This window comes from Diachasmimorpha longicaudata, chromosome 15 (assembly GCF_034640455.1).
Source record: "Diachasmimorpha longicaudata isolate KC_UGA_2023 chromosome 15, iyDiaLong2, whole genome shotgun sequence".
NCBI lineage: Eukaryota > Metazoa > Arthropoda > Insecta > Hymenoptera > Braconidae > Diachasmimorpha > Diachasmimorpha longicaudata.
In genome coordinates, this window is record NC_087239.1 from 5,460,176 (window position 1) to 5,484,503 (window position 24,328).

The 24,328-nt window shown below is 39.9% G+C and overlaps 6 protein-coding genes across 19 annotated transcripts in view; 2 read left to right on the forward strand and 4 right to left on the reverse strand.

The window, feature by feature from the left end:
- Window positions 1–4,986, forward strand: part of LOC135169692 (zinc finger protein 608-like) — a 55,001-nt gene extending 50,015 nt beyond the window's left edge. For 9 of the 10 annotated variants that reach the window (XM_064134910.1, XM_064134914.1, XM_064134908.1 and 6 more), the window contains one exon: window positions 1,398–4,986. In XM_064134910.1, coding sequence (XP_063990980.1) covers window positions 1,398–1,468 — 71 coding nt within the window. In that variant the 3' untranslated portion in view covers window positions 1,469–4,986. Of the gene's footprint in view, window positions 1–316 lie in introns of all 10 variants that reach the window. The other variant, XM_064134915.1, reaches the window with a different exon arrangement.
- On the reverse strand, window positions 4,048–10,746 carry LOC135169718 (protein C1orf43 homolog). Its single transcript, XM_064134957.1, has 3 exons — window positions 10,541–10,746; window positions 10,324–10,480; window positions 4,048–10,263 (listed from the first exon to the last, which is right to left on the reverse strand). The coding sequence occupies exons 1-3, from the start codon at window positions 10,697–10,699 to the stop codon at window positions 9,851–9,853; spliced, it is 729 nt and encodes a 242-aa protein (XP_063991027.1). The 5' UTR covers window positions 10,700–10,746; the 3' UTR covers window positions 4,048–9,850.
- Window positions 5,412–9,058, forward strand: LOC135169694 (focadhesin). Its single transcript, XM_064134920.1, has 2 exons — window positions 5,412–8,816; window positions 8,888–9,058. Exons 1-2 carry the CDS (start codon window positions 5,412–5,414, stop codon window positions 9,056–9,058), a joined length of 3,576 nt encoding a protein of 1,191 aa, XP_063990990.1.
- A 54-nt stretch (window positions 10,747–10,800) lies between the features above and the next one.
- On the reverse strand, window positions 10,801–12,103 carry LOC135169714 (uncharacterized). The gene is made up of 4 exons (XM_064134951.1): window positions 11,968–12,103; window positions 11,492–11,896; window positions 11,226–11,413; window positions 10,801–11,162 (listed from the first exon to the last, which is right to left on the reverse strand). The coding sequence occupies exons 1-4, from the start codon at window positions 12,097–12,099 to the stop codon at window positions 10,847–10,849; spliced, it is 1,041 nt and encodes a 346-aa protein (XP_063991021.1). The 5' UTR covers window positions 12,100–12,103; the 3' UTR covers window positions 10,801–10,846.
- LOC135169702 (KIF-binding protein-like) lies at window positions 12,053–16,399 on the reverse strand. Its single transcript, XM_064134935.1, has 6 exons — window positions 13,588–16,399; window positions 13,386–13,481; window positions 13,006–13,322; window positions 12,719–12,950; window positions 12,251–12,621; window positions 12,053–12,180 (listed from the first exon to the last, which is right to left on the reverse strand). The coding sequence occupies exons 1-5, from the start codon at window positions 14,313–14,315 to the stop codon at window positions 12,315–12,317; spliced, it is 1,680 nt and encodes a 559-aa protein (XP_063991005.1). The 5' UTR covers window positions 14,316–16,399; the 3' UTR covers window positions 12,053–12,180; window positions 12,251–12,314.
- A 144-nt stretch (window positions 16,400–16,543) lies between these two features.
- Window positions 16,544–24,328, reverse strand: part of LOC135169696 (uncharacterized) — a 28,061-nt gene continuing 20,276 nt past the window's right edge. For 2 of the 5 annotated variants that reach the window (XM_064134924.1, XM_064134923.1), the window contains 4 exons: window positions 21,216–21,365; window positions 21,021–21,065; window positions 20,611–20,753; window positions 16,544–20,518 (listed from right to left, as the gene is read on the reverse strand). In XM_064134924.1, coding sequence (XP_063990994.1) covers window positions 18,623–20,518; window positions 20,611–20,753; window positions 21,021–21,065; window positions 21,216–21,365 — 2,234 coding nt within the window. In that variant the 3' untranslated portion in view covers window positions 16,544–18,622. The remainder of the gene's footprint in view (window positions 20,519–20,610; window positions 20,754–21,020; window positions 21,066–21,215; window positions 21,366–24,328) is intronic. The other 3 variants (XM_064134927.1, XM_064134926.1, XM_064134925.1) reach the window with 3 other exon arrangements.

Below are 24,328 nucleotides of genomic sequence, written 5' to 3' on the forward strand. Positions count from 1 at the left end.
TGGGTTGGGATTTGGTGAGATTTTGTCAATCGACGCGGTTTATTTTCAGGGCGATTAGTTCGTCTAGGGAGGGATTACGTTCATTACGCGGATAGGATCGATAGGCTTTGGAATGTCAGTGTGATGTTTATGATGGGAGATAATCTCGTGGTACTGCAATTATTATTCGGTGATTTCTATAATCTTTTCATCATGTTTTGCATCAATGAATTTTCGATGATTCCGATGGAATGACATTTGGGTTGAATTTAAAAAAAAAAAATCAAGGTTTTGTGGAGGCAAAAAAACCAATTCAAAATTCATATTTTGTTATCAGGTCGAGAGTGATTCGGCTGTGGAGAGTGATGCCCTGAGCGGGAACAATTCTACAACGCTACGTGAGAATATGATAAATATACTGTTGTATATAAACGCCATGACGCGGCATATGATAAATTGCCAGCACAAAATCATCTTGTGGATAGTTATCTTCTTTTATTATTAAACGAGGACAAGTGCGATTTTTTTTCCAAGCGTTGATAATGCTAACAATATTGAAGAATCGTCTAGTTAGGTTTTAAATAAACATAGGATAGTTCAGACTGTGATAATTATTTATCGTGCTTCTCTCTAATCGTATGTTGTCGAAATAATACAACACAACACACACACAAATTGATCATGGTAAATCATAACGTGTTTTTAATAATCCGAGGAGTAGCTCAATCACGTCGTGATGGAGATTGTCACTGTGGTTAATTGATAAAATTGTTCAGTCTTCCAGAACTGGCATGAAGATTACAAATTTTTCATCTCCGTAGTCTCATTATTTTAACCATTTTATTGATTGATTTCATGCAAAGTGAAATTTTCTGTTAGCATCCACTGCCAATGACCCTCAATGTGAGCAAAAGTGAACACAGTGTCGATTAATTTACGAATAAATTAATAAAATTCCCCCCGAGTCCCCATCAACATTATTAATGATGAAATAATAGAGGCCAAACCTGACGTGCGAGCTGGAGTCGGGCGGGATCGCTGATGGTTTTATTCAAGACTTAATTTGGGTGATTCAGGACCGAAGGGGTAAACGGTTCAAGTCAAATTGCTTCTCAGCCAGCTCTTCGACGAATATCTTCGGGATTGAGGGAGATAACAGAATTTTCGATAAAATCCTTTTTCTAGAGTGGATTGAGAGCTACAAAGGTTATCACAAAAATTCTGCTATCTCCCCCACATCTCAAGATATCCATTGATAACTTGGTAGTAGTCAAGATCGACTTCCAACCGTTTTCCCAATTAGTTTCTGAACGATCGAAGCATTCAATCAAGATAAAAATTAACAGCTGTTTAAATAATTTGATTCGTAACAAGGAAGTCATTGATGATCTTAACGTTAACGAATGTATGTTTTGCAGCGGCCGTGCTGGCGAGTCAGCAGGCTGCCGCTGTAGCCGCCTCGGTGATCTCGCCCTTCCCGCCCAAGTGACCCGCGGCCCCCGCACCCATACACGCAACCGGAAATTCAGCACAAACCCACCACACACATCCGACATCCACCGCAACCGGTGGCAGTGTGGTACACTCGCACGCCAATACAGGCAGGCAGCCGTAGGACCCATTGCTGAACACTTTGTCGATTCCTTGTGATAAGACCTGGGTTATTCCCCCAGGATCATTCGAGATCATTGATTATTGTTGATGGTGACGTGGGCCCAGGGGATTCTTATTGAAAGGTGGTAAATCATCGGTGAAAATCGAAGCGAGAATTCTTCAATAAGTTTCTCAAAAATATTTTTTTTTGTTACATTCATTTGCTCGAGTCCTTGCGAATGTGTACAACAGAATATTGTAACGGAAGAAATATCTTCCTATCTATATAGATTATCGAAATTTTCGTCGTAGGATTTATCGTAGGGTGAAGTGAGAGCAGGAAAAAGTGTCTCGACAACATTTTTTTTATTTCCGTTGAATCACGAACTGGCAATTGTTATCATTTGTCAACGATGATTTACCACTTTGCCGATCAGATTTCACTCGCGATGAGGTGTGAACATGGTTCACTGATAAATTCAAAATGGATCTCCATACCTAGAATTATGTTTTTTATTATTCCAAAAAAAATCAGTAGGCGCTATTACTTAATGCAATGAAAATATTAAAAAATGTATAAAGTATAGAGAAAGACAGGTGGGAGATGAATCCCTAAAAATGTCAGCATTTCACGTATATTTTAATGAAGATAATGGACATTTGACCCGCGGGAAGACCCCTGAAATTGCCAGCATTTATACCTAAATACGATTTTGGAGAAAATTTCCACAAACACCATTGCCTCGGCATTACGATTTACTGAGTGATTTTATTTTTAAAAATATAATTATTCTTGAAATCATATCTGTAGATAATTATACGTGACACTAACCAACCCTAGTGTCCCACAGACTTTTTTTTGTAATTCATTGAACGTTGATAAATTGATTCAAGGCCTCTCGGATTGACATCCAATTATAAAAAGGAGAAACTTCTCAGAATTCTCACGAAAAAAAAAAACTAAAATACGGCTAATACTCTGTATCGACTACGTAGTTTGTAAATGAATCGAGGCAATTTTGGACAAAAGCCTTGACAGGGGTAGTGAAATCCTTGAGTGACTTGTAAATATTGTAATTAAATGAAAAAAAAAAATGTCAGTGTATACATGAGCGTATACCCACCAGGCATGAGACGGTACGGTCTGTACAAAGATTTTAATAAACGAATGGAGTTAAAGAGAGCATAATTATCCAGGTCAGGAATTTATATCATGGGAATACCGTCTTCTCTTCCACTGAAATGAAGAGGAGGAGAGAGAATTTAATTCACTCGATGAATTTGTGGAGATGGCAGTGAGCCATGAAAATCATGAATATGCATGGCCATTGAGGGGATTGATTCAACACAGAGTATTCCGAGACCACAATGATAATAACGACAATGCAGATGAAAAAAAAACCCAAAATTATTAACAATCTGCTTTTGCATAGAAAGTCCGGGTAGACTGAAACTTGCGCGTGTCTGTGCGTCGATTTAAATGAATTAGTTGAATTATTTAACAGTGAATGATTCACACAATTATTGACATACAACTGGACATTAACGTGAGTCATATGTGAGAGGATATTTCATTGAAATTTGTAAAATATTTAAATAACGATGTAAGTGAGTGTGTAGTTCTTGTGCATAGTAAAAATGTATAATGTATGAGAAAGTAAAAACATAACAATTGTGTGATAGATTGTCGAAAAATCCACTGTCCGAATCAATGTATTTTATTGTAAAGAAAATAATAATAATACTGCAGACTTCGATTTTTGTAGGGACGAGTGAATGACTGTGAGCGTGAGGTAAAGAAAAATATTGTTTGAATAAAATCATGAAAAATCAATTTACAAAATGATAAATGCATAACAATACGATCTTATATCTATTAGATGAAAATAGATTTATTATGTAATGGACAACAGATTTGAGGAAAACAAAGTGAATGATTAAAGAATTATATAAAGGATATTTGATAAGTCACAAGAGAAATCATGATTCTAAATAATTAAGTGGCGTTAAGTAATTGTAAATCGATAAAAAATAATAAGTAGAATGCTATTTGTTTACTAAAAATAATCATAGTTAATGGGGATGAGTGAAGGATGAGTGTTGACGTGAGAATCTGAGAGCAGAGAGAACGGTAATGCGCATGTAGTGACAGTGAAAACTTGAGATGGAAACGAAATAAAAAAAAAACAACTAGTAATGGGTAAATAAAAATACAAAAAACGTATTAATTATTATAAATATACAATTATACAATTTAGGTAAAAAAAACAACTACATAATATTAGTTCGGTAACGATTTAATTACGATTTATTATTTTATTTTTATTATCATCATTGCCATTGCGATAATGAGAGAAACAAAAAAAAATGTATGAACACACTTTGTGATCCTGTAGCAGGGTCACAAAGTTAATTATTGGACAGCATAGTGTTGCAAATGCCAAATCAAAAGAACAGTTAATGTGTGTCATTATAATTTTCTAATGACTAAACAAAATGAGATCCAAAATCATAAATTTCACATTACTGAAACGAAATAGAAGCGAAACACAGGGGGTGCCTCAGTTTTAATGGGGCCTCCACATGCGGAGAAGGGGTAGGCTTTAAAGTAAATGCTGGTGCTGTGCTGTGATTTTTACTAAAAACATGAAAAAATAAATAAATAAAAAACAAAAAAACGTAACGATAAACAGAATGGAGGGAATTACCGACGACGAAATGAAAAAGCTTTTTATGAAAATATGCAGATAGCCTAAGTACCTGGATCCTGCCCTGCGCTCTCCGCCAGCTACTGGAGTTTAAATAAAATCGAAAATTAATAACAATTGTGTAACGTTTGTATAGGCTGTACAATGTATTTGCTTTGGAAGATGAAAAGATTAAATTGAAAACGTATAAATTGTTTCAAAAATTGACTCGTTACAAGTGGAGAGAGAGTGATGGATCTGTCTCTTGGTTATCGAGTGCGTTTTACTATTTTACCCGAGCTAAAAAAAATTTTCTATCGAGTTTATTAAATTCAAGGTAATTAGTCGAGTTGTAATTGAACAATTGGATGACAAAACTCTGTGAAACGAGATCCGTGGGAAATTAACTATGAAAAATTGACTGATACTGTTAAAATCCTAACGCATCAACTTTATTTTTATTCGTTAGGGTGAATATAGCAAACCGTTGGGCTTTATATATTACATAACTCGAATATATAAACACGCAATTAACACATTACGTACAGAAGCAAATACAGAGAAAACAAGTTAATAAAAGTGCAGACGTCTTGTCGTTAAATTGTAAGATATTGTGTTCAGACTCCGGAAATGTACTCTGACCCCTTCCCCCAGACTACTATATATTAAATATATTGTGCACTATGCTCCGACTTGTCCATACAAATAAATATATTAAAAAATCTCATTTTTGGGTCTTCTCAATTAAAAAAAAAATGACACAGTTAAGTCCAATACGAACGGGTACAAACCTAGTCTGAGCCGCCGGTGGCACACAGATGTCGCTGCTTGTTTCAAGGTTGACCGTAGACAAGATTATATAAAGACTAAACTCAAGTGCATGTACTACTGTACACACCGCCGGTCAAACAGGCACATACAGGCAGCGTATGTAATGACCCCGGCTGCGGAGGGCGTCACCGTCGATTTAGGCAGTTGGCGGGCGACAAACAGACTCGTATGTAGATACCGGACAGGTGATCCATAGGTTATTATTCCACGACTATTTATCCCTCCTCTTCCATAAACAGATGATTAAAAGAGGACTCTCACATATATTTTTCCATCGACAAAAATCACATCTAACAACGAAAAAATCCACACAATTCAAAGATGACCTGCCTGGAGAATAAGTTCACCTCCAATAACCCGGCCTTAATAACCCACAAAATATCAAAGCTGCTCCAATCAGCTGAGGCAATAATACGCAGGAAGGACACTGACCCCCTGAAGCTTCCGGAATTGAATTTATTATTTGCACAGTGTAGCAGTGACAATGCAGTTGTCAGCTCTGGAAGCTGCCAGGCTCTGGTGTACCTGGTGGAATCTGAACTGTTGGAAGTGTCTCCAATCCTGTCTAAGTTCATCGCGATACTCGGGGAAACAAAGAATTATTTGTCAGTTACGTCAGCAATATGTGGTCTATTGAACTTAGATTTGAAGAACAGGAATCCTGGGAAGGAGTACACTTGTCCATTCTCCATAAAGGCGCCTCAGCATCCTCTAATTACTGTTCTCATGCAGAAAACCACTGTATGGAGGGACATTCTAGGGCACATGAAATTGATGATTCATCAGTCAGATCCAAAATTGTTAGGACATTACATTGAGCTATTCCGTCCAGTCTTCGTCTACATCCTTTGTAACCCCACAGCAAGCCTCCCAGAGAGCTGTAAGCAACAAGCCTGGGACCTGTTGATGAAAACCGACGAGACAATCCACCTGCAACTGGAAATCCTCCAGTGGCTTCCCATGAACGACCCAAACTCTTGCATGGACACCAGCAATAGAATTCTGGAGCTCTCTGAATACTCCCTAGCTCAGAAGAACACAGATTTATGTGCAGCGTTGCTGCCTCTGATAGCAGCAGTAGCTTTGGACCTTGTAAAACACAATTGTGATCCCAGGGCCAACATCCTGATGATGGAACAGATGGTCCACTGTGCTGATGGTAGAGGAGGGAGTGTCGTCATGTTTCTGTTATCAGAAATGATCGAGATTACTCATAGTGTTTATCTCCGGAGTATAATCGAAATAGGCTCCATGCTCTTCGAGAAAGGCATCTGCAACGAGACATCCTCGAACGCCTTCATGGGCTCGATTCTCTCCTGGATGGCCTATGCCTCCCCCTTATCCTCTGAAGCCCTGATGACCTCCTTGTCCCTGCTGCCAGCCATATCATCAAAACGCAACTGGTCCCCTCCTGAGAACACCCACACAAATCCCTTCCATCAAGTTCTGCAGCAGTCCAATCCCAACTACCAGTTCTACTCGATCATCTGTCAGTACCTCTCCTCCGAGACACTGAATCCCTGGCTGCAGAGGCTATCCCACACCCCAGCAAGTGTTCTCGTCAGCTACAAGCACGTGTTATCAGGCCTCTTCATGCAATCCAGCAACAGCTCAATCATCTCAAGTACGTTAAAATCCCTGGCTAGGATCGTCAAAGCCTGCCCAGACTTCGCCCCCAACGTTCTCTCCATGGTTCTTCACAAGCTGACGACATCCAAGGATATTTCGCAGACCAAGGAGATGCTGTTCACAGTGCCAGACCTTGCAGTATCCAAGGAAAACATGCCAACGATAATTCACATGACGGAGTCGCTACTTTTATCGGATGAACCCATGAAATACGTCGCCATCGAGCTGTACCTGCGCCTGTGGGAGGTAGAGCCCCGTTGTCACAGTTACCTGATGACAGCTCTGATATCCCTGACAAGAAACGACTCGTCATTCATGGGAACAGTCACCTGTGCCAACGCTATGAAGCTCATCTGCGAGAGACGTCCGGAGAAAGGGGCAGAACTGGTGCCCTTGCTGTCAGAAATTCTGAACAAGTGCACCACCACGACAGGATCAGCAGCCAGTGCTCTAGCATTACGAGGGATCTCAGCCCTCTGTGTGTCAGGAATAGCAGACGTTTGCTCTGCCTGGCGCGTCCTCTCTCCCAGGATGAGCGGTGAAACACGAACGGCTGTCATCAAGAGCATCTGTGAGTTTTTTGGAGACGTTCCGTCAGCCGCGTCGTATCTCGAAGAGGAGTTCAACGAACTTCTGGGGGAGAGCCTGAAGAAACTGTGGGATTACGCCTGCCATGAAAATATGGAGATCGTCAAGGCTGCGTTCAAGGCCCTGTCCAGGTACAAAGTGCAGCAGATGAGGGTCTGTCATCTTCCTGTGAGCTTCACTAGTGCCTTGAAGCAGTCACATAATCGCGGGTCAGCTGGGAGTGCTCAGGATGTCGTGGAGAAAGAACTCAATTACATCCCTGGATCCTGCTGGATCCAAATGCTGGAGAACGTTCGAGAACAGGCGCTGCCCACTACTGGGGATTTCCTTGCCAAGTTCATTGAGGATGAGCTGAACAACTACAGGAGTGGAATTTATATGTGGTCCATAGGGGAGCCAGTGAACTTCAATTATCTCCCTGAAATCAGCCCCGCCAGGAGCATAGGAGAGTATTTGAGACGCTATGCCAGCAGCCAATCTAGTAAAAAACATATTGTCGTTGCTGAATGCATGAGGATATTCTCCAAGAAGTACTCTAAGGCATTGCCTCCAATCAAGTTCGATCGACTGCTCGACGCCATCAATTTCTCCGATGAGACAAAAGCCTATGGGGTATCCCTGGCGTGTCATCAGGCGGCTGTTTCGCCATCTGCCAAGGAGTACCTCAGTAAATTACTGGTGGAGATGACTAACTGCAGCTTGATGTCTCCTCAGGAGTTCAAAAAATGCTGGCACTACTGTGAGCATTTGGAAGACATCTGCCGTGGGGTAGCCTCGAACGTCCTGGGACCGTTCCTTGACGTCACGATTAACTCCATAGTTGAGAAGGCCATTTTTGATAATGACAACGCTGTCTCCATGTTCAAGGAGATCATGAGAAGCTTCTCCAGCATTCTGAAGGATGATTTGGTGCTACACGACAACAAGACCATTATAGGAAGTGTTCTGGAGCGGCTGGTGGGTAAAGTTGACGTCGATCACAAGATATTTGGGGATATTGTCCTGGCAATGATAGAAATGCCAACAGAGGAGATTGAGAGGCTGACTTTGCCCAGTGTCTGGGAGGAGGTCACCACTGAGAAGCTGGAGAAAGCCATTGAAATTCGAGGGGGGCTCGTGCTGAAGAAGAATAACGAAGTTCCACTCAGCTGGATGAATGAGATCCTCCAGGTAGCCTCGAACATTCCCAGTGTTCACAAGCGACTGTTGAAAACGTTGCAGAGGATTCTCGTGGATCTGAGGCAGGAGAAGTCCAATGCTGTCTGGTGCTGGGATCTCATGAGCAAGATACAAATTATGATCGTCGACAGCCAGGATTACAAGGCGTTAAAGGCTGCCGAGTTCCTCTGCGATGTATTATTTGTTACGATTATTGTCTTGTCTTGGGGTGATTGTTTTGTAGGATCTGAGGAGCTCATCACTTTGTCGTGGGATGTCAGGGGGGAATTATTTTCTCATGCTGTTTATAGAGTTATTGAGCTGCCTTCTTGGGGGAATATCACGCAGCAGGTAGGCTTTTCACCAATAATTTTCACGAGTATCGTTAATTAGTCGTTAATTTTTAATTATTTTTCTTGTAGGTCATGGAATGGCTACATCTTGTCAGAACGAGTTGTCTACCTGCGGCGTACAAAAGTATCTTTCATAATGCCCTAACGTCACTTAAGAAAGACCGGTACTTAAATGAGCACTGGACAAAATATTTGTCTGTTAAGAGTCCACTGAGTTATTCGTTACCTTCAAAAGACTAGATTTTGACAAATTAAAGAAATTAGGTCAGTCAAACCCACTGGGTCGTTCTAGCCACAAATGCTCATCTGATTTATACCCCACGAGACTAAGATTCAAATTGTCTACTTTACAAAGCCTTTCCCAGAAGGAAATCTCAGATTTTATTTTAATATCAAAGTGCCTAATTTTTTAATATAATTTGTTTTAAAATAAATCTACTATTTTACAATTATTTTCCCTCTCCTTTTCTGATACAGAAAAACAGATCATAATTAACTTATGCTGAAAGTATGTCACTCAACACTAAAAATCCCACGGGACGAGGAAAAAATTGTCATGAAGTTATAAAACGAATAAAAATTTTCTTATTTACATCGAAATGTACAGTGGATCCCTCTAATCCACGGAATTATTAAGACAAGAGTTCAGGACGTAGTCTTTTAAGAAGTTTCTCAGTTTGAGGATATCCAAGTATTTTTGTATTTTTTAAATTTCTTCTCACGGAATTTAATGGATAATCGTAACTACTGAACTTTATCATTATAAAAAAATTAATTATTATTACTGGCCATTGAATCTACGCACCTTCTAGTTATCCTTAAACATCCTCGAGAACAACTGAGAAAGTGCCTTCTAAAATCTTGTCTCCCATTTTCGGTCTACTCATGAAAAATTCTTCATTCAATTTACGCAACGTGATGCACCCCGCGATGGACATATCAACAACGTTGGCATCCATCCATCGTTCAAATAAAATTCAATAAATAGTCAGCCCCTCGTCACATGTGTTGTATGTGACGATTCTCATAATGCTAGACAGTCGTTTCGGTGTTGTCCAGGGCCATGACGGTGAGTGTATTGGGGCGAGAGCCACTCAGGATCTGCTCCTCAGGGGGTCGCATCTTCGGCTCGAGAATATTTCTCTTGGTTTCCACACTCTTCTTGATTGGGGTGCGACTGGGACTGGACTTTCTGCTGCTGGGGTACGACTTCAGGAGTCGCGCTGCGTCCATCAGCTTGAGGTGAAGTCGACAGTAAGCTTGGTACTCCTCGTCTGTGAATTCCGTGGGATCGTGGCGGGCGTGTTCATAAAAATCGCAGAACTGGTGGATCATCCTCTGGCCACTGCCGTTCAAAGGAGCAGCCAGAGTCGTGAGGAGATACGCACGAAGATTCTCACTGGGATGACGTTTCAGGCAATTGTCATACTTGGTGATTTCTGATTCTAGATGAATAAATGGGATTGACAAATAATAATTAAAAATTGATTGCGATAAAATCTTACCAAGAGCCTTGACATCATCTACAGCCTTGAGCCTGTAATAATGAGGTGGTACCTGGCTCCCAGGTGCCATGATATACCTAGGATCACTGATGAGCTGAGGCTCATATTGAATCCTAGGTATGACTTCGATTCTACGCTGGATTTCCCTCTTCAGCGACTGAATACGAAATTAATTTCAATTTCATTGAATTCGTTGACATAACCTCAATACCAGTACCTTTTTAGCGTCGTGGCCAATGGCAATGTGCGGACCCCTCCGCGATCGCAAGGCAAATCTCATAATTTGTCTCTTTGCGAATATAAATAATAGCAACATTGTTAACACTCCAGTCGCTATAAATATTACGATCGTAACACCAGACAGTTCCTCCCTCATGTTGACAAGTTTATTGTTGTGAATATTGAATCAAGCACAGATGATAAGACTATTGAATCTGGGGGGTGATAATGTTATCGACGGAGGTAACAATTTGCCCAAAAATCGAAATAAAACTTGTATAAATAAATTATTTATTTATTCAGTTTACGACACGTGCCACAGATCTCGATGACGAAACATTTGATCAAAAATATTTTTCATGGGTTTTTTGAAAACCGTTTTATGTACAATTATTATCTCATGCAACATATTTCTCTGGTCGTCTGTGAAGGGTGATTGTGTCTTCAAGAATGATAGTATACACTGGCTGTAGGTCTTGTCATCTGCATAAGACAGAGCTTTGTCAGCTAACAATGCCAGGATCCCAGTATTCACCTCGTTATGTAATTTATTGTTGATCAGGCACTGTAGGACTGTCATGTGCCAGGGCTTGAGCTCCTTCACTTTTTCCACGAAGTCACTTCAATAATAAATAATTTATCAATTGAGAGACTACACATTCAGGACATTTTCTGAGACTTACGATATGAGTTCTTTCTTGATGGATGGAGGATAATTTTTAATCAGCGTTGATATCACCTTTACGTTGTTCAAATTTGTGTTTAACAAGGGAACTAGAAGAAATTCCTTGACATCGTCAGGGAATTTCTCCGCTATTTTCGTTACTATAGACGTCTCAATGCGATTAGAATTTTTTTCCAGTTGAACTATCTAAAAAAAAATAAAATAGGCTCAGAATAATTCCAGAAGTTTTAGGGTACACGATTGAGGGCACCTTGAGTGGTCTACCTTCTGGAACAACAGGTTCGAGCAGACAATCCTGGCATAATAAGCTCCCAAAACTGTCTCCATATCACAAACTGAACAGCATAAATTGTAAACCCCCTTAGGGCTCAGTTTTTTTCCCAAATTCTCGACAATCTCGACAGCATTAGCGTCGGTCAACTCTTTAATGTCTTCAACATCCAAACATCTTGTCTCCAATTTTCCAGACAGCGACTTGACGATGTCTGAGACTGACCTCGTCGATTCTGCCAAGGGAGAAAGAGGAGTCTCTTGGGGTTTGGCTTGTGTGAAGTAGAAAGGAGTGGACGACAGCTCCGCATCATTACCAGGTAGTGAAGACTTCTGGGAGGATTCCTCGACGATATCCATGGAGACATCTTGAATAGGACTCGTATCGTCACTGTCATGCTGAAATTAGGGAAATGAACGAACGGGCTATTCCCCTTCAGGTAACTGGTAATTCAACAATTGTTTCTAACCTCAACGTGGAATAGTTCTCTCCAGACTCTGTTTGAGGATTGTGCGTCATCTCTCAATGTCTCTCTAATGTCCTTGAGCTTCTCTATTGTTTCTGTTGACAATCTGTACTTTTCAAAACAATCATCCTCCATTTTTTTCGGTTCTATGAGTGATTGGACACGACGAAAATTGATGGCCACAGAGAACTTGGATGGAGCTCCATTGCAAGTCGCCTAATTCACCCACTCGCCATAAAATACATTAGAAAAATGTTCGCCTGCCTAATTCATTGAATTTACTAACCCAGTAATTAGAAGGATTCAATGATTTTTAATTGAAAAATTCTTGATTCCCATATCCCATCCTTTCACGAGTGGGAACTTTGGATTTGGTCAGGTGCCTCGAGGCCAGGAAGACTCTTCCCGAATTTTTTCAGCTTTATATTCAGACCCTGAAGAGTCTCGATCTTTTGAAGTGTCTGATTCACGTCAGGAAGGGCTGTTTGAGCGGCGTAAATTTTCCTCAGATTCAGACCCATCATTTCCATTTGAACCTCCGCCAACTCCCGGAGGATCTCCACGGATACTGCCATGTAGCAGTGTGGTCTGACCTCCCGAAGAACTGCACTCAGCGTTTCCAAAGCATCTGCTCGCAGTTTGTGCACGGAATATTGACTACACATGACGAGATCAATGGTGAGTATGAAGACAATTTAAAAAAATTAAATTCGTTAATAAAATTACGGGGACAAGGATTTTCGTAATAGGAGACCTTTCAATGTCTTCCTCGAAGAACGCGAGGTATCTGTACAGTTCGTTGAGGTCCATTATGGTGTTGACGTACTCTATAGGGTGGTCTTGAAGCGTGTAGAAGAGTTTGACTTGCTTCAGCCACGTGTGGCTCTGGTAGAAGAGAATCCTTGCTTCCAGTGTACTATCTACTAACGAGTCTGTGACTCCGTCGTATTCACTCAAGTCAAGTTTTTCGAAGAGGAATAATGGTCCTAAAAAATGTTATGACCTGACTTCAAAGCTATCATTGTTAATGTTCATCATTACCATCATATTTAGATAATTTCTCGTTCTCCACTGCTGAGGAACCAGCAGCTTCGTCACCCTCCGAAATGCTGGAAAGAGTTGGCTGGGATTTCCCCCCAGTCCTTGCATTTTTCTTATTTTTCTCGCCAATCCCCTCGGAGTCTCCTGCTGGTGATTGTGGAGATCCAAAAAGTGGGTTCCAGACTCGAGCCAACATCTCATTGGAATCCTGGCAGAAGTGTTTCATTGCATTCATTTTCGAAGAGCTGAATATGGCTAGACCATATTTAACCCAACAGTTGGCGACATCCGCATACTTCCGGTGGAATTCCGGACACCTTGAGGAAAATGTCTCATAAATCCTTAGAATGTAGGGGTAGAGGTTTCAGGTGAACATTTACTTCGGTGGAGAGGTGGTCCCTGACTCCAGTGGTCTAGACTTTTTCTCGGCTTTGCAGAGCATTTCAGTTGCAGTCGCCAAATGATTTTTCGCTTCTCTGCAGGACTTTAACTTTATTATCTCCATTTTGGCATAATTTATCCATTTTTTAATTAAAAAAATGCAAAGAATATCGAATCAACATGGGAATAGTAGAAAGTTACTTGAATCGATTCTGCGCCATAAAAAAACATGCGAGCTTCGTGGCCTTCATTGCCCACACTGGGAGTTCATGTCCAGAGATATCGAGTTGTCTCTCCAGAACCTCGTGCTGACACCCGGCATATTTCTCCCACAATCCCAGCTTCTCATAGATCATCCCCAACATGGCAAGATTGCTCGTCACCAGACGTTCCAGCTTGTTCCAAGACTCGGAAGAGTGCACGACAGCTTCACCAGAGAACAACTCCTCATTACTGAGGAATTGAACAGCTGAGCTGATTGGTTTCGCTCTTCGGTACGCTGAATCTCCCTTCTCCAGTATCTCTCGAGCCCTATCAAGGTCATCACGTTTCATGAGCAGATACGCCAGATGATTCATCATCCTCAGCCCCGAGAATATAATTTCCCTTCTTGACAGGCGTTCGTCGATGTCGGCGAAGGCGTCCGATAGAATTTCTTCTGCTGAATTTTCTTTTCCTTCGCAGACTAGTGCCTTTGATTTCTCGTAGAGAAACGTTAATTTCATGGCTAGTAGACGTGGGTGATTGGAACAATCAGAAGTGATCATTAAATCATTGATTCTCTGGACTCCTTCGTTTATCAGCTGATAAATGGTCTGAGGTAGCGAAATCACTTCAGTTTTTGGGGCTTTCTTCTCTGCTTTTTGGAGTCTCCGAATTTTTTCATAGACGTCACTCAAGATTTGGTAGTCGGTCTGAAGAGCTTCCATGATTTTTATTGGAGAATATTACTTTTAGGATTTATTAGGGGAATTTTGAACAGTTGAATCCATTTTTTGGTTAAAAGTCCACCAGTGGCGGAGGGAGGGATCAGAGCTGTGTCTAATATTTTCACTAGCTCCACCCAACTTCAGATGTTGCAGAATAATAATAATAATTTTAATTGAGGTGATAAGAACTGCTGGAAATATTGTTTGCAAGGGGAGAACTGAAGACAAGAGCGAGACTGGAACGACGACAGCTGGAGGCGTTGAATTCCTCTACGCATTTTCATCGATAATAAATTCCATTTGATGATCGTAGGAATCTCGATTTTAATTTATGCAAAAGTGTATTAGACGCCTGAGGATAGAATGGAGAAATCCCCCAGGAATAAGTTCCCTCATTCCTCGCAATAACAGGGTCAAACTAAAGAATAACTAAAATATCAATGAAGCAATGAAAAAATATTCTGTTGCGATGACTTGAATCTCAATTTTTTATCTTTGTACCAAGTAAACATACACAGTTTGTACGTTCAGCATAAAAATCGTTTACTACTTTGAACGTTCAATTAAACGGACAATAAATTTTTCACCCATTTATTCACTCGCTCTTCATCAATCTCACTCACACTTGACTACTGAAGATTACTTACATCTTGACTTCGATTTTGAAGTATTTTTTTTTTTTGTCTCGAATTATTCGTTTCATAGCCTTGTTAATGCAAGTTTGGACATCAAGGATTTGTAAAAAAATACATCGCAAATAGATCAACGGATTAGTTCGAAGGATCGGGACCCACAGAGCCGTCTGTCATCAGGATTTTTTTTATTTCATTTTCGTTTTTCAATTTGAGCGAATTTTGTAATTGTGGCGGAGAACAAAGTCAATGTGTCTGAAGACCGTGCGATTGATGCAGTTCAGGGAGAAATCGTCCAGGAGAACTGGATGGATTCGTTACTTTATTCAAGGGGATCACACAAATTTTCCTTTAACTTTATGTAACGAAAAAATTCGGCGATTTATTTCACGAATTTCATCTTGACTTTAAATCACAAATAAAATTTTTAATTTCCATGTTACGAATAGTTGTTGAAATTACTCATCTCCTACTGTAAAATGGGAAAGAAATTTCCAAAATCCCCCAAAATAATTCACGATGAATTTGTTTATCAATTTTTCCTCAATTTGCCGTAAAATTTCGAAAAAATTGATTCAATATTTTGAAATTCAGGTAGTTGAAATAAATTCCAATGCTCTGAATTATCTGAACACAGATTGGAGGGATTTCGATTCCAAATAACCCCGCAAAGCTACATTATATTCATTCAATTCACATTGAAATTTTCCTATTACCCAGTCTAATTATATTCTCAATCGAGCACACCTGATCGTTCAACCAACCGCTGTAGAGTGAAATCGAGTAGAAGTACATCGTTTTTTTTTAAGATAAAAAGCCGGCAAAACACTTGAATTTTTTTTTCTCGAACAATTAAATAATTTATTTATTTACTCATTCATTTACTTTGTTTTATAGTTTGAGTTTTCACCCAATTCTCAAGCGATTAAAAAATATTATTTGGCCCAGACAATTAACCAGGCCCAAGCTCTTTTTCGCTCATAAATCTTCAGTTAAACTCGAATGTCTTGCAACAGCAACGATCTCTCCTCTCAATTATTTACTGTATACCAACTTAACTATTACTTGTCTTTATTAATTTAATATTAATTTACAGTGATTTACGTTATCGACATTATTTTTACTCATAATTGCTGTTGCAATGGTTCCCTAGGATGATTTTATATCAATTTTAAAATGGAAAAATCAAAACAGCAAGTGATCGCGTGATTCAAGGAATTAACACTTACGACACTGATTATTACCATTCTTTTAAATCTGAGAACCATAGACAGCCCTCGTTATTTGCAATAATTGTTTTTTAAACATCTATGGATAGCTTTCGATTGATTCGCAATCTTGAGGCCGATAGAACAGAAAGAAACATCTATAATACTTATGTATATATAGACAGCATTATCATAATCAACGACTTCATTTATACCCTGTGCATCACTTTAAACGTCCAATTTACTTTTTTTTAATCCATTTATTTATTTATTCTCCTTTGTATGTATCATCATTACCTCATCGACACCAGTGAGTCTGCCAAGAGTAATCAATGATTAATCCCTTTCATCACGAGAAAATTGTTCATCTCCATTACTACATGGGCTATTCAATTGTAATTATTTATATATTTATATTTTTATTTATACATATATATCTGTTTTATCTTCTTTAATTTTTAAATCTATATTTATGATTTATTATAATAAAACCGATGCATAATTTTACAGCGACATTACAGCTTCAGTGGATGTTATTTAATTTTTTTAATGGGTCTCGTACAATTATCAGAACAATATTGTATTCTTCGAGTCATAATTTTATACTTTTATAAATCAAATACATCTATGCATCAGTTGTGGATAAATCGCCATTACAATAACTGATTCGTGGAAAAAAAAATAATAAACGAAAATTAGAATATTAATTATGGCATGAAAAACGTAACGTAACACGATCTTAATTCACGGTAATTATGCGACAATCGTGGTAATGAGTCTTCATCATCATCACCGGTTACAATTGATTTACATTTCTCATTTTTTCATTGCACTGTAAAAAAAAGCAAACGTGATAATTTATTATCTTTACCAATCGGCGATAGCAGTCGATGATGAAGATCATTTCACGGAATTTTCAAAAAAAAAATGTATTGCTCTTTAAGTTCATGTTTGGTTTATCACGTGACAATTAGCCGTCAATGACAATGATAACAACATCAATGGAGAAACGCCGGGACGATTATGCGAATAAAGTGAAGATGTGTTGTACATTGTGTTTCAGCTCAAGCTGTTTCGATTGATCACACTAGTTTGAAACTTCCATTGTCTTTATATATGTTTATTTTTTTTTCTTTATTCATCATCTCATTAGCTAGTTTTTTTTTAATGCACGATTATGCATTTTTTATTTGGCGATATTGGCCAATTGAATCTTAGTTAAAATTCGTTCCACTCGAATTGATTTTATTTTACTATTTACAGTTGCGAGGAATTTGGAGATCAGTGAGATACCCCAGGCGATTCTGTAATGGACACTTCTTAATTAATCCCCAAATTACGGTGGCTGATACGTATGAATCGTTGATAATTCATACAACAAATTGTATGCAGAGAAGAAAAGCAGTTTTTACTTGGCTGAGGATATCTGAGCGGCTCAGTCCCTAATTCAGGACGCAGATAAAAATAATTTATCGAATCAAAAACTCTTGTTCTATAGCAAATTTTTAGTTCTATCATTTCAATTTTTTCTCTGATGGGAAAATTAATTTTTGGTAATTTAACTAACAAATAAATTCTGAAGCTGACTGTTCGTTTGAACAAAAAATGGATTTTCCATTTTTTCTGTGGTCCTAAATAATTGAGAGTCAACAATTGATACAAAAAATGTCAATGGCTGCTCACTAGAAATCTCCTCGAGCCACACGGAATTACCCCCATATCGAAGAGAAAAAAATTAATAACTAATGATAATGATGAACTCGATGAAGTTAAGCGTTTTCAAAGGGCAATAACAATATAACAACAACAATAACAACAATGTATAATTCAGGAATAAAACACCGTACGATTGCTCAATTGCACACTCGTTTAGCACCGAAACTGGCCTTAAAAAATAGTGTATTCCGTGGCATTAAATGACGAATGATACTAATCTGCATACATTCCCTCAACGAGTCACCAGTGTATCCCGTAAACAAGAGAGTTTTAATAAAAAACTTGAGCATAAATCGCACTTATCAATTGACACTGACACACCCGCCCCCCGAATCCGCCGATCTCACTGATTTCCAAGTGAAAAAAAAAAAAAAGAAAAATACATAATGCACAAAAATCCTGAAGGATCAACAGGAGCATAATTAGACACCGCCCGCAGCAAACGATATTCGTTTCGGAGGTGGACTAGATTAAATTCTAAATGAGAAAAAAAAAAATTCGTGTCATGAGAGCAATCTCTCTCTCTCCCCCTAAAATAATTCTACCCAAACGTATGTAATGCCAAGAGCGTTATACAAATCAACGATTAAATCGACTATTGAAAAATTAAAACAATCAACTGATGATGAGAAAAATTCTGTAAGTGTAAAAATACGTAGAAAATGTAAATATTCCAGGTTTGACTAATCGTAAAAAGGTATTTAAACACATATATAATTTTCCATTTCTCTGTAAAATTTCACAATAATTATCATACACCGTCGTAAGCAAGATCAACAGGTGGCCTATGATGTGATTGAAGGTATGAAGGTGGTGTTGAATGGCCAGTAGGTGAATTTGTTGAACTTGCATAACCACCAGGATAATTTGGACTTGGTGCATGTATACCACCAGGTGGTGTTGGATAACTATCGAATGAACTCGAATAAGAGGTATTGTACGGATATGGATTGGCCATGTGTCCAAGTGATGGATGCATACCACTCATACCACTCATACCATAAGTACGTTGCATTAAACTCGATTCAAGACCACCAAACAGATAGCCATTTGTCGAGCCCATTGTTGGTACTGGATAATGGGGTCCTGGAATAATATTAGTGTAATTGCCAGATTGATTCATACTTGGTGTATAATTACTCGATGCTAAATTTTCAACCGTGTACGATTTACTGTGCTGCTGTCCCTGCTGTACATCCTGCCTACCATTGCTATAAATACCATAATTATCACCAGAATAAATATGTGTACCTGGATAAACACCACTACTACCCAATGGTGGACTGTAATTTGTCATTGATTGTGTGTTAAATCCAAGATACGACTGATGATGATCGATTTTATCATTCAAACCATCGTCAGACATTGCACTTTGTGAATGCAAACGCTGATTACCACCATCTGTTATACTTGGTATTTGATCGACAAGTGATTCTAAATCACTCAGACTCTTTGATGCAACATCCTGATTTCCACTGCGTTTCATACCAAATTGTTCGTGTGGATGAGGTGACATTGATGTGTGCGTTGGTGTGTGTGAGTGATTGAGCGGTGGTGTCTGATGTGAATGATGCGAGTGCTCTTCAGTACTCTGACTCATTCCAGTTGGTGTTGTTTGGTGTTGATGGCCAGTGTGTGATTCTGGTGTTGATTGATCATGATAACCCATATAACTCGTGTAACTCGAGTGTGATGGTGTATCTGGACTGCTGCCATGATGAACCGAGTCGCCACTCGTTGGATTATATTGGCGATGGTTTGTTAAATTCTGGGAGATACTCGTTGGTGGTTCAAAATCAGGATGTTCAACGCTGGGTGATGTCAGGGGCGATGGTTCGAGATTATTCTCCGATGATATACCTGTTGTTATCTCCGACGACAAGTCTGAATGGGTAAACGACAGGGACATTGACTTTGGACTCTGGCTGTAATGTTGGAGATGCACTGGACTATGTTTTGAGCTTATGTTGTATGGACTATCGTTCATTGTTTGTCCATAAAAATTTGAGTCACTCATTTGCTGGGGATAGGGTGCCATGTGGGCAAAGGGCTTTGGTGGTGAGAAGCAGTTTGGCAGATTTCCATAGTCGCCCATGTGTCCCATGGAGGTATGATGATGTTGGCTCTGATTCTGATGATGATGCTGTTGCTGCTGGAGCTGCTGCTGGTGTTGCTGCTGCTGATGCTGTTGCTGCTGTTGCTGGACCAGTTGATCGCGCTCCCTCGCCTCTCGCTCCTGCTGCTTCTGCTGCTGGTGAATTTTTTTCGGTCTACCTCGTCGCTTCTTCACAATCTCACCATTACCATCCAACTTCTCGGGCTCTGGCTGTGGCATCTCATCAGGATTCTTTATTTTCTTTGGCCTGCCTCGTTTCTTTTTACCTGGCATCAAACCCTGATCCTTTGAGTCTGATAATCGATTCTCACCGTCCAAATCATCGGGGAATTGCTTCTTCTCCTCCAGTGCGTCGTGCTCGCGCTTCTTTATTTTAGTATCGGCAAAGACAATATCCGACTCTTCTATGTGGGATATGGTGCCGTTCAAGTAATCACGGAATTTTTTCAGGGCCGCGTAGTACGGGACTTTGTCCGCTGCCCGGGGCAGTTGGGCACATCTTGCGCTGCTCGATGGCATCACCCACATGTACTGCAAGGAAAAAGGGAGGTGGATGAAGTAGTGTCATGGGAAGGGACTAGTTTGACTGCCGCAATTATCCTAAAAACTAATCAAGAACTCACAGTGTTCGTGCCTTCAACGAGATTCGGTTGTCTCCCAAATCCAAACTCCTTTTTACCAGAAAATACTTCGTAGATGAGTTTACCATTGAATACTGCTATTTTTGGCTTGTACTTTTTCAATTTTTCGAGTAATACGCTGCTACCTGAAACGAAAAATATATTCATCTAGAAACATAGGGAAGACGCTGCATAAGTTGCATTTCAATTCTCGGGAATAGACATTGCAAATGACGGGAAGGGTCAGCTTGTCGGATAAATGGTGTCAGTAGCCGGGGGATAGTTTCGAGGCCAGCCTTGAGTTCACTTTCATTTAACTGTGTTCGACTACTTTGGAATTTCAAGGCAACTCGGTTATAGGAGATGAAGGGTTGGGATCTTCGGTGCTAAATCACTGGGGAATAGTTTGATACCTTGTTGAGACTCTCCCTCGTTGACTAAATTGAACTGATGAATATCTACAAATAACTTGAGCTCTAAGTCCCAACGATTGAAGGATTTGACATTTTTTATTTCGAGTGTCGAAGGTATTTAATAATTTTTGAAACTTCTTGTTTAGGCGGCTCATGGCATTGGATTATTTATTATTATTAACTCTTATTACGGACCTTCTTTAATTTCTTTCCTCGTGAGGTCAGCGCTGCCCTTTGTCGCACGTGCAACCATATTTGTGAAACCAATTCCCAAACGCAACAGCTTGAAATCATCGTCCGCTGTCAGTGGCTCCGGTGTTAAGCCACTCAAGTGTAGACATTTCCCTGATAACAATAAATGTTACGATAAATTTCATTTTTCTTGTTGAATTGTTTAAACGGAATTTTTCAATTTAAAGGAAACCTTCCCTTGCACCGCAAAAAAATCTTAATTAATGCAATAAATTATATTCAATTCAAGTTCAAAGACAAATTCATGAGAAGTAGATTCACAGTGAAAATCACCCTCAAACAGAAACAATGCCAAGCACCAGAAAAAAAAATCCAAATGATCCACATAGTTGGGCAAACTGAAAAGTAGGAGACAAACTTTTCAGTGAGAGTACGGAGGGCAATGGTAAGGGGAATAGTTGGCACAGAAATTTTCAAGAGTTTCAAAGTAAGACGGTGATATGCAGGGGTTGTTGCCTTGGGATGGAGTAAGAAATAGTGAAGGAGTGTAAAATTGTCGGATGAGTTGGGTGGGTTATACAAGGAATTTATGACTTCACGGAAACTCTCGTCGGTTCGGTTGAGGAGCAGGAGGGACGGGGGGACTTGCCAGTTGAGGGAAGTAACAACTACCCCGACTCACACTAAAGTAGGGAGAAGCGAATGGCCCCGGCGCACCGCGACCTTGGCTGAACTTCGGAACAAAGTTAACTGGTCGAGAGGATAGAGAGAGGCACCCAGAATCACTCTCTCTAACGATATCTGGCTATATTTTTCAGTGAACTGAATCGATTGAAATAGAAAGTATGTCATGAAGAGGAGCCCCATCAACCCTCACACTCGTACTGACATTATTTTTTTTTTTATTTCACTTCGTCCAGAGCAGCACTAGCCTGGATCTGAGCTAATGGCTGACGAATAATGTATTGACCTACATTGAGAGCAATGCAAGAAGCTGTACAAAATATAACGGATAATCCAGCTCAATTTATAATCTGTGGACTTTATTTTTCATTCTGTTATTTTATCGCGACGGCGAATGCGCCGGTCAGGTACGGTAACCAGAACGCAGGTCGATGGTAACCTGTGCAGCCAGCGTCGTTCCAGACACCGAGGAGTTTGGCCGCGCCTGGAAAATCAATTTTCAGTTGTTGGAATTATTTTATCCTTTTTAACTGTCAATTCGGGTATTTCGCGGTTGCTGAATGATGGGAGATTATTTATCAGTTGTTGATGTGTGTCAATCGAAAATTTTGGGGATTAGGAGCACCGCCTAATGGAAGGAAACCCAGAAAGACTGAAGGGATTGAAGAGACCACAAAAACTGGACTAGAAAAATGTTATTTGAAAAACTGACTTGGCATTGAAGCAACAGAAAATCCATTTGTTCGACTAAAAAAATTTTTTTATGCAAAAATATGTTATCATAACATGTAGAGTACATCATTCAAGCGATTATAATGTTTCTGATCACGACTAGTCTCCAACATCTTCCCGACCCATTGCGGAAGACATTTCACTGCAAAAAGAACAGGATAAATGGACCTGAAGATTTGTCGATGTTCGTGTGAACAATTTTTTTTCCTCAATCCCTTTTATTTCCAAACTTGATTTTTTGGATCTAAAGCGCAGGACAGGAAAAGAGTAAAAGAGGGCCCCCGTGAACGTGGACAAAGCTGCTATCGAGCGACTAGTCCTGCTGGCGTCCTCCTCCAGCAGCGCTCACCGCCCTTCGACCCTCGTCGCCCTCGCCCGGTTTCCCTTTTTACCCCACCATGTTACGTCCATCTCCCAACAACGATTCGAGGGTGAATCGTGACGGCTGAAACGAAAGGTCCCGGAAACCGACAGAGAGAGGGTGCTAGCTAAATCCCTCCTTTGATGCTTCTCATCTTCTGGGGGCCACAAAACGTAACAAAAGTGCCAAAGCGGATGATTTTTCGAGGACTGGGCGCGGTTTTTCCCCCCAGCAATCTTTATTTCACCCTTCATTCTTAGTTTTCCAAGAGCATTTCAACTATTTCGACAAAAAAAACATTGGTGTTTTGTTTCAGTAATTATAAAAACATCCCCCTGGAGTTGAGAACACCTTGTGCTGCCCCATTTGCTCGATAGGGACATTAACAAAATGAATCTCATCACCTAAAAATGTCGTTTCGTGCCTCATCAGGACGAAATTTCCTTTTTATTGGGAAATCTTCATTGTTGAAGGTCCTGAACGAATGAAAATTGTCTTCCAATTAAAGGGAGTCATTTTTCTCAAGTACAACAGGCAAAAAAATTATAGAATGACATCTATTTATGTTGGAACTACTCGTGTGTGTCTTCTCATTATCCCAGGAACCCCTCTGTACCTTTAAAAAAATGCAACAATCCCCTAGAAGTGTGTAAAAGTGTTTCCCGTCTCTTGAGAGGTGCGTAAAAATTCACTCAACCCACAAGTCATGAAAAACCTATTCGTCGGCTATTCGTCTCCCTCCAGAGACGACAATATATCGAGTATAAAATTCCAAGAGTATAAAATTTCAACCCGCTGCCATAAGTTCATAAGGAAGTCTTCCTCGTTCCATCAGCCAACGAAAACTCTTTTAAAAAACATCTAAAAAAAAAATGAGAACAATAAAAAATGTACAATGGGGGAAAAAAAGAGAGAGAGAAGAGTCGAAAAAAAGCCCGTGAATTACAGCGGATGTCCCGTTAAACGAATCCTCAGATCTTCCTGATAAGAGTGACAGCCACCACTCTCGGTAACATTCAACATTTCGACCTGCCCCCTTCCCGTTACTGGTTACCCCATCTCCACCATTTCCATTCCACATCCAACTCTCGACGCTCATTATAGTTAACTCTCTCTAACCACTCGTTGTTCGCCCCGTTCTGCCCTTTTTACCAAGCCTGCACAACCCTCCACTTACCACTACGGAACTATCGAACCCCCGGGAAAACCCTGGAAAATCGAGCCCAGCAGCAACTGCCATGACTTTTTTTTTCCCCCCCCCTCTCTTTCACTTCCCACCCCCTTTGGTTCTCCATCCACTCACAAAACCACCACCCTTTTTACCCTCAGTCAGATGTAG